Consider the following 15,730-nt stretch of genomic DNA (forward strand, 5'->3'; position numbering starts at 1 on the left):
CATTGCAACAGTTGTAAACCTGTTGCTTGAACGAAACTAAACATTCCCCGAGCGGTGTTACCAAACTTATACATGGTGATTCCCAGTCCGTGACAGTCAGGATAGATACGTCATGCCTCTTGGCCACAATATATGCTCACCACCACCACATGCTGATTAGTCTTCTAGCCTCGAGGACTCATGGAGGAAATAGAGAGTGCAACAAAATTAAATGGTGTGGGTGCAGCAGGCAAGAGATAGACTGCAGAAGAACATTAGGGTGATTGATGGAGTACATCAGGGGCCATCATCATCAGCTGCCACTGCCAATCCACTGCTGGATGAAGGCCTCTCCGAGCAGCTACTATCTCTCAGTCCTGCGATATAATAATCCACCTAGCACTTGCAGAACGAGATGATTTGAGGGCTCCGTCTCCTCAGCGTATGGCGTCTCGAACGTGTCCCATCCCTTGGCTGACTCTTCCGTCATTATTCTTGACCATCGGTCATCATCGCTTGTACCAGCGTGCTCTACCCAAGCCCACATATTTTTTTGCACATTTTTTATTACGCCAATAACCTACATATGTATGCTCTCTAATCCATGTGTTTCTCTTTCCATCTCTCCGTATGATTCCAAACATGTATCTCTCCATGCTTCTTTCGACACTATTCGAGTTCTATATTGTCGTGTTAATGACCGTGGTTGTTTCTGAACCACGTGTCATAGCAGGTAAGCAGAGGTGGGACAAAGTCATTGTTATGCAAGTCCAAGTCGAGTCGCAAGTCATCAAATTCATGACTCGAGTCTGACTCGAGTCCAAGTCACATGACTCGAGTCCACATCTCATAGGTGGGACAAAGTCATTGTTATGCAAGTCCAAGTCGAGTCGCAAGTCATCAAATTCATGACTCGAGTCTGACTCGAGTCCAAGTCACATGACTCGAGTCCACACCTCTGCAGGTAAAACACACTGATTTAATTAAAAAAAAACTTCTACTTTAAGCACATTACTATACAATGATATATTTTAACATCACAATCAGCTTTCAAAAATCACTCGAAGCCCCTCTTGTCCACCCCTTTATTTTATCTCTTTGATTTCGGTCCGACGTAAATAGCTGTCCGAGGTACAGAATACTCTGCTGCACCCATCTCAGGCCTATAAAAGACCTTGTTTCATTAGCTTTCTCTCTCTCACCTGAAGACGGTCGCTTGTGTTGCGATCGAAACGTCGTGATCTATTAATTTCCTATCTACGTGACTTTACCGAAAGAACCAAAGAGTATGGAGAAATTTGAGACAGATGCCATCCAGACATCCGCCCTATGTCCTTTCTTGTGGTAGAGATACGTAGATGACACGTTCGTCATCTGGTCACATGGCCAGCCAGCACTAAACCAATTCTACAACCACATCAATTCCATACACCCAGCCATCAAATTCACCATGGAAGTGGAAAAGGATGGTAAGTTGGATGTTTTGATCAAGAAGAGACCTGATGGCTCGTTGGGACATTCTGTCTACAGGAAAGCCACCCACACGGATGCCTATCTAAAGCCTGACTCTCACCACCATCCAGCCCAGAAGAATTCCCTCATGAAAACACTACACCATAGGGCCCATTGCATCTCCGACCAGCACCACCTAGCCAGTGAGCTGGAGCACGTACACCAAGCCCTCAGAATGAATGGATATTCTGCCCTGTCCAATCCGCAAAGCTGTCTCCCCAGCCATGGGGAGACAACCATCTGAGGACCCAATCAAAACCATCACCTTGCCATACATAGCAGGGGTTACCAAAAAGATACAGGTTCGTTTCAACACAATACACAAAATCCGTGATTTGATCCCATCTGTAAAGGATGTGATTCCTGACATGCAATATCCTGGTGTCTACAAACTAAGTTGTGGCTGCGGCAGCAATTACATTGGGGAAACGAAACGACATGATTCGGACCGTGTTCGCGAACACAAGGCAGATCTGAAGCACGGTAGGACCAATACCTCTGCCGTTGCTGATCATTGTTTTAACGCCGTGGGCACACACGAAATAGATTTTTCCAAGACGAAGGTACTCTACAAACCCACTGGATATCATCAAAGATTTGTTCATGAAGCCATCCAGATATAAAAACACAGACACAACTTCAACCGAGAAGATGGGTACAAATTGAGCAATCATTGGAAGGACGTGATTAACCAGGTAAAGTCTTAACCTGCTGTGATGTTTCCATCCTTCCTGCGATTTTATCTGACTGAGTTTCATTATTAGGTTGGATGTCTTTGTATTGACGGGCTGGATGTCTTACTCGCTCTGTCACCGATGCTGCGACATACTAGGCAAGCCACCGATGCTGCGGCATACGAAGCTCGTACATTGACATGCTAACCTCTCACAACACAATGGCCACTTCCACAGCCTCAGGGAGACCATCTCTAGCCCCGCCCTCTTACCCTGAGGGGACTCCCATCTCAGGCCTAGAGAGACCTTGTTTCAGTAGCTTTCTCTCTCTCACCTGAAGACGGTCGCTTGTGTTGCGATCGAAACGTCGTGATCTATTAATTTTCTATCTACGTGACTTTACCGAAATAACCAAAGAGTATGGATTCCTGCAGTCACGAAAGCTTCAAATCAAGATTGTGTTTTGTAGCTTTATATCTTCTGACAAATGTCGCCATTTTAGTGAACTTGTTGCACGGGAACCTTTATTATCCTGGGCCCAACTTGGCAGCCTTCTCTACTATTTTTGTAAAATTTCCAGCAGTTCACTGCCAGTGGACGTTATAATGACCATGCTGTCAGCAAATATCAGATGGTCAGTCAATATTGTGTCCACTCTAATTTTCACAAAATATCTCATAATGTCCGTGTAAATAACTTTGACTCCCCCTTTTAATATGAGATGTGTTGGTTATTTCTTTATGTTATATCATTGTGGCGTTTTTGTAAATGGGTTTCATTGCTTTGCAATATGTTTTATTTAGGCATTGGTTTTCAAGAGTTTTGATAACTGCATACATTTTTACTGAGTCAAATGCTTTTTCATAGTTCCCATAGGCCAGGCACATTGGTACCTAATTATTAGGCAGCAGTGTTGATGTTGACCAGGTGCAGTGCAGATTCGACTGTGAGTTTATCGGGGATTAGACTGTGTGTGCAGCAGAGATAAGACTGGAGTGCAGTAGATATAAGGATTCGACTGGGTATGTAGTGAGGATTAGAATGTGTGTGCATCAGGAATTAGACCGTGGGTACAGCAGAGATACGACTGGGTGTGGAGTAGGGATTCGACTGGGCGTGAAGTAGCTATTTGCCTGTGAGTGCAGCAATGATTATACTGCGTGAAGCAAGGATTAAACTGTGCGTGCAGCAGGGATTCGACTGTGTGTGCAGTGGAGATGAAACCGGGTGTGAACAGGGTTTTAACTGTGAAGCAGCGCTTAGACTGCCCGTGTGTAGCAGGGATTCAATTGTGAAACAGGGATTAGACTACGGTTGCAGCAACTATGAGGCAAGTCATGTTCCCCATTCTCTGCGTGCGCTACATGGATGAGCGAGAGCTGGTTCTGTAGGGGACGCGAGAGCAAGGCATCGAGGGAGGGAGCTGGGCCCTGCAGGGGCAGCAGTGGCCACGACGTGCGGAGGCTGGCAGTGTAGCGATAAGGCAGTGGGCAGCACTTCCTGTTGTTGGAGTCGCGATCTGGAAAAAAGATATAATCTCGCGTTTATGCGACATTATTCTGACATCTCTGTTTTATAAATTCATTTCCTAAAACATGTATGTTGAACTTATTTCGCATCATACGTCGTGAACCATGCTAACCAGAGATGCGAAACATTACTAATTCGTACATAGTAGGGGTGTAAAAATGCATAATTTAAAGAAATGTCAAATGTCTTATTCTTAAACTCGCAATATATATATTGAATGCCACGTTGAATATTCATATATGGCTTCATGTGTACCTTTTCGCCACTATAGGCTGCTACATTCACCGCATTTGCTTGAAAAAACATTAGTAATCAATCAATTCGTGACTGAATTGCAAGTGGATTGAATTGCGAGTGGGTACATCGTGGTGGCACTCCGTATAGACAGCATTGCATATACCTCGAGTACAGCGTCATCGCAAACGGTCTCAAAAATTAGGAGGATTTCACAGCGAGTAAAGACATGCCAATCAAGGACCTCTCCACACCATGCGGGTCGTGGAGGTGGTTATTTTACCATACTTCACCACGCTGGTTACTTTGAGTTGGTGAAGGCGGGAAGCATTAGCTGTGGGAGCACACCATAGATCCACAGCCTATAACACCTGTTGTGCCATGGTAGTCTCCCTATCCAAGCACTATCTTGCAGGCTGGCAAGAAGTAATGCACTCCGGGTCATTTGTTCACGGGCTCACAGTGTCAGACGCAAGCGACGACCTCTTTGCAACCAAGGCAATGAGGGCCGATTTTTTCTGCAGGTCAATCAAGGTGCCTCGTTGGGTCCAGAGAGAGAAACCCATCCTCAAGTGTGCTCTCCCCTCTCCCAATACGTACACAATTCACACAAATACAAGTACGCATTTCTGTGCTGACAATATAGTACCAACTTTAACATTGATCGAGACAATTTTGTACGCTGTTTCCCGAGTAAATAAAACCACCCCAACCCTCACGATAGTGGCAAACACGTGCCGTGACAGCCGGGCCTTTTGCCGCCCCCCCCCCCCCCACCGAGTGAGCCGCACGAGGAAATGGACCGGGCATACATCGGTCGGGGCCCGGAGGCGCCGCGTCGATTCCCGTAAAGTGGCGCCGAGCAGATGCCTCCAAAAACCCAGGTCCTGTGGCGATCGCCGTGGTCGCAGCTGCGGTGGGCTGTGAGGTCATGTCAAGAGGAGATTAGCCCATTTTCCAACCGCATCAACCGCCCTGCACGTAGCCTCCACTGCACCCCCCCCCACTACACTGCTGCCCCCCACTTCTCCCCAGCCTACGCTTGCGCCCATGAGCGGTCACACCACCCAATCGTAGAGGTCGATACGATCACGCGACAGGCAACCAAGAGGAGAGGCAATGGTGATTTTGGGTAACTCTGCGAAACGATTCTGCTTTACGTCAACTGCAACGCACACGCCAGGCGATTGACGTGTGCTCATCATCGTCACCACCATCATCCGATACCAACAATTAAACACATGTCCCCCTGGCATTGCCCATCGTGCATGCTAGCACAACGAGAAGCGGGGGGTTAATTATTTACTTTCAAATGTACGGGGAGACAAGGGGCTGACTCCTATGGCAAAACGCCACTCTCTTTGCGCGGACTGCAGAAGGCAGGAGGGCAGCTGCTCTTCAGCTCATTCATCGTCTGGTGCTTGTCCTACCGTACGCGTACAACGCACATGTAAATCCTTGACAGCCTTCCAAGGGCTACATTTTTACCTAAAAACCCCGAATCTTGACCACACAGGAACAAGACTTCTGCCGAGGTGCGTGCCCGGGTCGTTGTAGCAGAAAGTCGTGAGTCCGTCGCCTATAATTTCAGTCGCTTTGCCCAAGGTCCTCCAAAATGCTTAGCTCAGCCCTGAAGCAATGGGACGTCCAGATATTTCAAGGAGCAACAACCATCGCGGAAACTCCGGTCATCTTCGCAGCGCCGGCTTTTGGCTGGCCATCGAACAAAGACCGCCACTGCAATCGCGCGCTTTCAGATGCGCTTCTGTGGCCGTCTGGAACGTTCTTCCTTCAGATATAAGGAAGCAAATGCGAGCTTTGCACTTTTAAATCGAGATTGACAACTCATTTGTTTAGAACAGCTTTTTGTGTTTAATTTGTTATCCTTCCACCGCACCTCCTATTAGCACGTTTGGCTAAGTACGGTGCGAAAGAAGTTCAACATACATCACTGCATGCATACGGTGGCGACCGCGTTACGTTAGCACTCATTTATCAATATAACTCGTTAGATACCGTGGATCCAAATAAAATACATACACTAACTTTACAGGCAGTTGAGAGCTAAAAGTAACAACACTGCGGTGTAGAAACTGACATGGGAAGGCGATAATATAGTTGAGTACACGACTTGGTGGGCAGTTTAGGGAGAGGAGAACATACTTTACTGCAATTAGAATCGTGCACGTTTAGGACAAAACATTCGCTTTATAATTCCAAGTGTTTTCTGTACAGTTGTATAAACGCAGGAATTCGGGTGGAGGTGGATGGGAACCCTTTCGAGCCTTGGCTTAAATCTGCTGAGAGGCATCAGCAGCAACGCGGATGGTTCGTGGATGAATTGGAGCCGCCTCTGTCAAACAAAAAAAGTGATTTACGCAGTTACCATCGGGTCCTTGTGAAACTACACTGCAACACGTTACTACCAACGACGCGAGCTACGTGGCCCTTATCACCAATGCCGCGTGCATTGTTAACGCCATACAGCTCACGGAGAGATCTACTCTCAGATATGAATGGCGTGTGGGAGGAAGTCGTGCGGGCTGGGTGCGAGGTGATTGGCCACCGTGAGCTGATAAGGCCACGGGGCGCCCTTAAGTACTGGCACTGGGTAGCTCCACCGCGAGCTTGTAAGTCAATCCTGTTCGTCGGCACAGCACCGAGATTGTCTCCTGTCCTCCTTACCTGTCTTACCTGGCGACCCGTCTGCCTCTTGCCTACTTGGTTGTTGTTGTCCGCTTTGCGTTGCCTGCAGTGCAATCGGCCGGCTTCTGCCACCCGCGGAGAAATGAGGTACAAAACCAAGGTGCACGGGCTAATTGACCCCCGCGAGAAGATCCCCTGCTGTGAGATAAATTGAAGAATTGTTAACTGAAAGCGCTGCCTCGCCGCGTGAGTGTTCGGTGCGTGTATGGCAGGTTCAAATTGCGCGCTTGACATCTGCAAAGGTAAACGTGTTGGCGGGCACAGCGTGTGCACAGACAGAATTGCAGTGCGTGATGCACGTAGCAGCTAGGGAGGTTTAGACCGCGACATCGAGATGATGTGTGTACCGTGAGGCATAGTTGGGGTGTACGGTGAGACGGACGGATCGCTACACTTCGATGGGAGTTGCGCCTCCATACTCGGGCACCACCGTGAAGGTGGATCCGGGGGATGGAGACGCTTGTGGGGGGAGGACGAGGCCCTCTCTGGCCCAGCACCTCGCTCCCCGCCGGCCTTCACAACTGGCTGCTTTACTGTAGAGGAAGGGGTACAGCATCCAGTTGTGTGAGACGGTGGTGGGCTCTCTCTGCAGCTCAAATTGCGTCCCTCGTTGACTGGAGTTGGCGGAGCCACGCGGGAAGGGGAGGCAAGAGGCCGATATTGCAACCACGACGGTGATAGTTGTACCACTGTGATTGTCATTTTTTATTCTCTCACATCGCTTGTCATTTTTGTTTCGTAGTTGTTAACACAATTCCAGTCGTTTGTTATTGTTGTGCCGTTATGTTGCGCATTTGTTACCGCTGTGTTAACGTTACGGGCCAGCAGGGCACGTGGCGTTCCAGTATTGAATTTTGGTTGAGTTTCTGTCGTGGCGTTGAGCAACAAAATAATATAACGTCGGTCCTGCAACGTGGTGGCACGGTTGAAATATTATGTTGATGCGATGTTGAAGGAAGGTTGTGAGTACAACACAAACTGAAGTAGTATCCCAGTAAACATAGAACTTTGGGGCAAGGTTGGTCAAATTGTTTCAGCTACATTCAAATGTTGGTCCTACGTTGAATATTTACTGAGTTTGTGTAATACATATGGGTATGTGTACTTGTGGAACATATTACATTTGCGTGCAATATGATTAGTATACAGATCAACTGTTCATGCACTAAGTTACTCGGGGTTATAGTGACAGAGTTAAATGGTAATGTTTTCAATTTAAAATATTTAATCATTGATTTTAAAACATCGATTCAAATTTGTAAACACTAAGAATGCTCATTTTCAGAAAGTAATGCTTGGACAAAATAGTTCCATATCGTGCGCCACAAAAAAAACGTGAGACCCAAAATACAAAAAAAATACTTTCAAAATGTTTAGTTATCAGTATCACACCGACTCCATTTGTGTACATTCACAATATTTCGATGTTAAATACCTATTTTATAGTGGTGTTAAAGTTCCAAATTGTACCCCTTAAAATTGGAGGGCTAAAACATATTTTTAAATTTTCAGGTTTTTCTCATCATCATGAACACCAACATCATCAAGATGAATCTTCCATATTTCCATATTTAAGTGGAAAGCTCTTATATAAGTAAAGTTCCAAATCGTGCCTCTCCACGATACAAATAAAGATTTTGGGGAACCAAATTCCAAAATGAAATATAGAAATGCGGACGTTTATTCAGCGTGTGCATTTCTACATCAAAAACGCTTGCGAAGCTCAACCAAATCCTGGCATCAAAACACGAGTGTTGCTCAATGCCAATTCAACATGTTTTGGCAGCTTAAAATTATATTGTTGGTGTTATTTTGTTTTGTGGATGTTATGGTGATTGTGTTGGGGATGTTTTGTTGTTTGGTGTTATTTTGTTGAGTTATTAGTTTTGGGAAGGTCGTGTGTATTATTGCGTTGTGTAGTATTAATTAATTGTGTGGTATAATATTGTTAGTGATATTGTGGCAATTTTCCTGCCACTCGGTTGTATTCCTTATTACATAGATTTACAGCTGTGTGTTGCCACAAGGTCGTGCAAGAACATATACCAGTTGCTTGGAAAAGTTAAAATGTGCCAGTTGCTTGTAAAATTGTAGTTTTTCACCACCGTGTCATTGTGAATAAAAACGCGAGAACTGACACGGGGTCGTAAGCCTCGTCTCTCGCCGTGGTGTCCCAGCCCCGCACTGCGGCTCGAGGCGGCTTCACCACAGACCGAGTGAGCTCGGGGCTCTCACAGCAAAGTGCTTCTTCCTCTCTCGAGCCCAAAACCCCACCGCACTCGAGCGGATCCGCATTTTCTTCTTTCGCATGGCTGATGGAGATGCAGAACAACCGAGCCAAGCAAGGACAGCAACAAGCTCAGCCTTGCAGGCGTGACAGGGACATTGCACCTCCATGATCCGTGTTCACAAATCCACAAACCCAGCGCTGCGCATGAAGATGCATAACGGACTGCTCCGCGAGATATACACATCCACTTAATCACTGTGTCCAAGATAAACTTTTTTTGTCCAAACTTGCTCACATTTATCTATTGACCCACTTGTTCGCTTTCTTTTCAGCTCCTTTCCGTTGACTTATAATTACTATATTGTGAGCGAATTTGAAATGTTTAATACGTTATCTATATTTTTTCTTTATTTCTCCAATCCAAATTGGAAAAGTCACCGTGAATCGTTTTTGATGAGAGCACGTCTCACAACTTGACCTCCATTCGAATTGATACTCTTCGATTTTTCATGCAATTTCAATGTATTTATTCAATTTTTACATGTTTTCCTCCATATTTTCAACATCTTTAAATTAAGGGTCTAAGTTTATGAGCTTGGATGACATCATCAAATTAATTTCCAAAGTCTGAAAACGCCCAGACTTTGGTAAGACCGTTCCATATGCTTTAATGGCCTGGCAGTTCCCATTGATCTCCTCGTCACAAAGTCGTAAGCTTGTTTAAAAGTTCACAAAGGAACATTCAAACATCCTCTCCATAATCCCAACTTCGCTCAGCTGTCGTGCTGTAAAGATCTGGTTGCCTAAGTGCACAAAAGTTCTCAAGCTTTGCCATAAGTTCGGCAGGCTACAATTGTAACACGATTAAATCGTAAGAGATTACGGTTAATAAGGAAACAAATGTGTTGAGACATTGAACTCCCACTCACGCAGGATCTGTTGATAGGGATTATTACGACTCGCACTGCACCGGCCAATGAATCGCCCGGGGTGAGTGGCACGGTTGCAATTTGAGCGTCAAGGATGTCGCAGCTTCTGTCGTTTCCTCAAGAACAAACTTTGCATGTGAAGCTGGACACGTTACCTCATTCTCTATTTCTTATGCACGCAAACTTCCTTTTGCTGCCCGATGTCCCGAAATGATTCAGTGGATCGTGTTCAAAAGCTAACCACACCGGCGCGTCTCAAAACATTGATTCCATGGCAATTTAGAGCTTGTTAAATCTGCATGGCAGCGTTTGCCCTGTTGTACATGCGTCATTGAGTTGAGGCCCGGGCAGCAGGCCGATAGCTGTCGTTACACAAATGGAGGGCGAGAGGTGGGGGCTGAATTGGCCACTGCCTTTGGGTCGTGCATAAATGACGTCACGCGATTTTTACCCCCCCCCGCCAGTCAGACCCCCCTCAAATGACGTCACAAAGCTCTGCCCCCCCCCCCCCCCCCAATAAAACATGCTTCAAATCGCTTCAAGCTATTGTCATTGTAGTTCGTAATGTGCCGCTGCACTCTTGATGTTGGAGAAAACATTTATTGTCTATTCAGTAGAACGTGTTTTCTATATTTAAAGTTGCGCATTTTTATGTGACGTACCATTTCTCGAACCCCCCCCCAGGTGCGTGACGTCATTTATGGACGGCCCCTTAGCTTGCCAAGGTTTTCCCAAGAGTCCAAAAATACGCAACATACTCGAGACTTAGCCGTGGGATATCGGTTGGAAAGCACTGCCATAATCGAGTTGAATTATTGATCCATTACAAACCCATTGCTTAAGTGTGTGTGCAATGGTTGAGGCAGCAAAGTCACCAAGAGAGCAATGTTACCAATTCCCCAAACAATACAGCCAAGTGTTCAAATGACCTGTGCCAAGACAGAAAAGTGCTTCATTCCTGTCTTTATGACATTTGCAAGCATTCCATCGTGCAGTTATGCATCTGTGCCTCAACCGTTACGTGCGTCTCGCACTATTTGCACATCACCATTGTAAAGTGTGCCTTGCATCTCATTGAGATTATTTTGACTTGGGTTGAGCACTCATCAACACATGCTTGTTGCAGTCTGTACAAGTCTTAGTTGTATACACGTTATTGGAAAGTTAAATGAATACAAAAAAGCCACAAATCACAATTGTTTTTTTTATTGTGCCACAGTAACGCCGCCTTCTCCACACGGATAGATGCAGAAGCGGCCACTGGTCTGGCTGCCAGGAGATTGTCCCAGCGTTCCCGTGCCTACGGTGTGGTCCTAAGACCAATCGGCAGTGGCTCCACCCCAGTCCTCGGTTTGAGCTGTGGGGGCTGCAGTCCAGTCCTCCATGGTTGCTTGGAAGCCCCAAGTTGCTGCAGCTACACAAACAGAGGCAGCATGTTACACGAGGCCATGGTGTACAGCTGTCAATCACCCTATAGCACACTCCAACGTGTCACATTTTCTGCAGCCATTGAAACTTACCGGTGGGATTCTCAGTGACGGGCACGGAGGGTACCGGCACTGCCTCGGCAGCCCAGTCGGCAACCTCCGGCGGCGGCGGAGCCTCGGTGGGCTGAGCAGCCCACTCGCCCTGGTATTCCGGCTCCTTCACGGCTGCCTTCTCTGCTGCAGCCTGTTCCTCCTTCTCAATCTATAAATGAAAACATCACGAGTCAGGGCCACAAGAAAATAGCATGCACAACATACATCATCCAGTGCAATTGCAGTAACCATCGGCTGTCAAATACTTTAGTCAGTATGTGAGTAATAGAGGCAGACATTGCATTAAGGATATAGAACCAAACATGATTTAAAACCTTCCTGAGGTTCCACAGTAAAATGATAAACCAATGTTGCTTCTTGTTATCAGTCTAGAAAAAATGTATCACGTAACATTGTACATGATTTTAGTGCAACATGAAAATGCATTTCAGTAGGTGGAAACAAGAATAAAAAAAATATCAGTTACAAAAGCAATTTATAATGATGGAACAGCTAGAGGCTGCATTAATTAAAATCAATCGTCAGATAAGGACACTCACTAAGATTATTCAGTGACATAGAAAATGTTCTGAAGATCAGTTGGGAAAATGCATAAATGTAGTCACTGACAAATAATATAAAATATAAGCTAAAAAGTAAATAAACAAGCATGGAGGAGGGTGTACACTTGGAATGACACTGGAAAACAACATTTATAGACTCACTGGTCCAGTATAAGCACCACCATTTGAAGGTGCCAATTTAGACTGAACTGGCCACACGTACAAAATGTACACGTCAGCCTCCAAGTATGATTAGGAACAGAGCACTGACAAGCCCCCTCGATGATTTGTTATGGCTCTACCTCTTCTGGGTCACGGTAGAAGTAGAGATCAGGCATGATGTCCCAGGGGTGCTCCCGTCCAATGGTGCCACGCAGACGCAGCACCTCACGAGCCAACATCCACCACATGAGGCCGATGGAGTGAGCTCCCTGAAATAAGGGACAGGGTGCAATAACAGGGGACAGAGAGGGGGCGATCAGGGGCACAAGGGATACAAGAAAACAGTAGAGATGGACAGAGGGGACAGTTAAGTGGCGACCACACTATTCTTAACTCGGCTTGACAAAAAAGCATCAGATACAATGACAAAATGTATTAGTAATTGCATTTAAATTGCAACTCGTTTGCATTCAACACCATACCTTTAGAAAGTAATTTGTACTTATATATGATATAGTCTTAATTATACTGAAGCTTTTTAACTCGACTGTTTGCCAAGAGTAAAATAACTTTATTGAAAGCCTTAACCATAGGAATTAACATGATCTTTTGCGAAATTGTAGCAGGGCCTACTACCAACGGCCAGTCAGGGGGCACAAGAAGCCCTACTGGTGTCAGCGAAAACCCTGCAGATTGCTGTTGCACACAGACTACGCTCCGCGTTCATCGACCAAGTCTGGTCTCAGCGCAGAGCTCCAGCTGTGTGCCGGCTTTACGCCACGTGGGAAGAAGGGCTCGAGAGCTTTTAACTATTAAAAATGTGATTGGGCTTAAGCAGAAGAGATGGAGGAGACATCAACTGTACCTTGTTGTTACAGGGAACAGCAATGTCCACGTAGCGCAAGGGCGAGTCAGTGTTGCACATGGCAATGGAGGGGATGTTAACGTAGGAAGCCTCCGTGAGCGGCTGATGGTCCTGTCGAGGGTCGGTCACGACGAGCAAGCGTGGCTCACGAAACGCAGCCTGGATCTGGTTGGTGAAGGTTCCGGGGGTGAAGCGCCCAGCAATCGGTGTTGCTCCGGTAGCAGAAGCAAACTTCAGCACTGCACGCTGAGCAGCACAAGATGAAAGCAACTTCATCAAAAAGGCTGCAATTATTATACGAAAACATTCTATAAAACGTTAATGTTCATTGGACTACATATCTGAATATAGTGGCTTGTGACTGCCACACAGGTAAACTTTGCTCTTATAAACAATTTAGAATTTTATATGCAAAAAATCTTGTCCAATTGGTTTAAGTTATGGAATCATTATAGCAAGGCCAAATTGAACATGGTTGATTTTTTATATGAGTGCGGAGATTTAATATTCATGCCATCATTTATAAAAGGGAGCCATTTCAGAATACGAATATTTATTTATACCGGAGGAATTTAATGAGGTATAGAGATCTTTTTCAGATGTCCAGTGGAGGCGGATTAGAACATTACAACATAGAAACACGACATGGGCGCACAGTATAGGAAAACAAATCCCATACAATGTTAAATAAAACTTAACTATTTTTCACTCCGGTTATTCTTGTATAATATTATTATTTACTCAATTACTTGCCTGGCTTTTATTTACAAGCCAAGCAGGCGTTTATACCATGAGCCGAGTTCTCCCAGCCAGGCAGCCCAGGCATGAAAGAGAGGGGTGCAGTGTTCCCGCCTCTAACGTACGAGGGATCAGACACAAGAGGCCCTCACTTAGCTTAAGAACCCAGTTAAGCGAAACCGTGTTCCATAACATAAGCAACATCATGACTTTAACATGGTGTTGTACATTTGCAGAATAACTTCTTGACGTGTGAAAAAGAGCTTGACAGTTCATCGGATTCCTCCAGTCTAAATAAATATTCTGATATTCGTGCAGAATAGTTGAACATTTACAATTTTTTACGCCATTATACCAAGTTCGCTCGATCAATCAATTTAAGATTTGAAACATGCCATATTCAGCAAAAGGGTGCAAGCTACCATACATCTGGAGTAATAAGTTTGGGTGGCTTACAAATGTAGCAGGGCCTACTACCAACGGCCAGTCAGGGGGCACAAGAAGCCCTACTGGTGTCAGCGAAAACCCTGCAGATTGCTGTTGCACACAGACTACGCTCCGCGTTCATCGACCAAGTCTGGTCTCAGCGCAGAGCTCCAGCTGTGTGCCGGCTTCATGCCAAGTGGGAATGAATGCGCCTTTGGGTCTCATCTATATCCATCAGAAACGCGTTTAGACTAACGCGAGTGGGATGACCGAGTAGTCCCAACAAGTATCTGGCCATTTCACGCGAGGCCACGAGCCCACCTGGCCATAGGGGCGGGAAGAAATGACGCAAACGTCCGCTGGGTTCTCAATGGCAACGATGGCCCTGGCCGCCAGAAGCAGCTTCTCCCACGTCTTCTTCAAGTTCAAAATGAAGATTCCTGAAAATTGGAACCACGCAAGTAGGCAACCCGCGTTACTACCGTAATGTTCAATTGCAAATCTTCGTCAAGCAAAACAGGCATTCGATAGAGAAGTAACTTATTTTTAAAAGCGTGTGGCGAGACGCCGTACCGTCGTTCTTGCGCTTGTAGACGTACTGCTCCATCTGGAAGTCACAGTTCGTGGTGCCAAGGTGGGAGTTGGCGGCCAGGAACTTGAGCACGTCCTCCTCGCGCATGGCCAGCACATCTAGGCCCCCGGACATCGTGTCGCGTTTCCCGAGTAAAGCAACGATGGGAAACCTGCGGCACCACAGATGAAGTCGCCCGCCATCAACAACGTGGCGGCGTGCACGTTCAGCGCTAAGCTGCAGCTCTCATGGCGAGCGCCAGGATCACCCAGCGACCACCACTCGCGGCTGCGCCTCCACGAGCAGCAGCCGAGATAGCGAGCGCCGACACATCGCGGGTTCGTGCGGCAGGAGCGAGGGGTATAGGGGGTGGTAGGGGCCGGGGAGGGGGCCCCAGGACAACGCAGGGCCTAGGCCGCGAGGCTTCTCGTCCCGCGCTCCACGTGCCTCAACCACATCGCGCAGCCTCCGCGCCGCACGATACATTCGCGGAGGGAGATGGGGTCGAGTGATGGTGCGGCGAGACATGGTTGTGTGGCTAGGTTAGGGTTGGAGTCGCGTTGGGGGCCGCGTTACGGGATGCAGAGCGGAGCGAACCTGAAAACGACGCCGCATGGAAGCCCGGCCTGGTGAGAGAGACGGGGGCGTGGGCTGCGCCGAGCGATGAACGCGCGCGACGTCACCGCGCATCATTTCGTCATTACGCACAGCCAATCAGCGCGCTGAACGTCATTACGCACGATGCAGCTCGGCCTCCTGACGTCACCACGCTGCCCGTCGGTGCCACATGGAGCCAATGAGCGCCCGCGCTGGCCTCACCGAACCGCGTGTCGTCACGTAATCACGCACAAGCTGGCAGCGTGCGTTGTGACGTAATCACGCACAGTCTCCCAGCGTGCGTCGTGACGTAATCACGCACAGGCCATCGGCGCGCTTGGGACGTAATCACGCGCGCAGGCTTCCGGCGCGCATCGTGACGTATTCACGCACAAGACGGCAGCGCGCGTCGTGACGTAAACACGCACAAGCTACCGGCGCGCGTCGTGACGTAATCACGCACAGTCTCCAAGCGTGCGTCATGACGTAATCAC

General features: G+C 47.1%; 1 protein-coding gene and 2 non-coding genes across 3 annotated transcripts; all 3 read right to left on the bottom strand.

The window, feature by feature from the left end:
* Positions 1-10,984: 10,984 nt before the first annotated feature.
* RPSA (ribosomal protein SA) lies at positions 10,985-15,633 on the bottom strand. The gene is made up of 7 exons (XM_078594468.1): positions 15,237-15,633; positions 14,642-14,811; positions 14,390-14,508; positions 12,905-13,150; positions 12,180-12,308; positions 11,315-11,483; positions 10,985-11,208 (listed from the first exon to the last, which is right to left on the bottom strand). The coding sequence occupies exons 2-7, from the start codon at positions 14,772-14,774 to the stop codon at positions 11,108-11,110; spliced, it is 897 nt and encodes a 298-aa protein (XP_078450594.1). The 5' UTR covers positions 14,775-14,811; positions 15,237-15,633; the 3' UTR covers positions 10,985-11,107.
* On the bottom strand, positions 12,655-12,809 carry LOC144719227 (small nucleolar RNA SNORA62/SNORA6 family). The gene has a single exon (XR_013585576.1). It is a non-coding gene; the product is annotated as a small nucleolar RNA SNORA62/SNORA6 family (small nucleolar RNA).
* On the bottom strand, positions 14,099-14,253 carry LOC144719226 (small nucleolar RNA SNORA62/SNORA6 family). Its single transcript, XR_013585575.1, has one exon. It is a non-coding gene; the product is annotated as a small nucleolar RNA SNORA62/SNORA6 family (small nucleolar RNA).
* Positions 15,634-15,730: the final 97 nt, after the last annotated feature.

This window comes from Lampetra planeri, chromosome 5, assembly GCF_965212315.1.
Source record: "Lampetra planeri chromosome 5, kcLamPlan1.2.h2, whole genome shotgun sequence".
Lineage (NCBI taxonomy): Eukaryota > Metazoa > Chordata > Hyperoartia > Petromyzontiformes > Petromyzontidae > Lampetra > Lampetra planeri.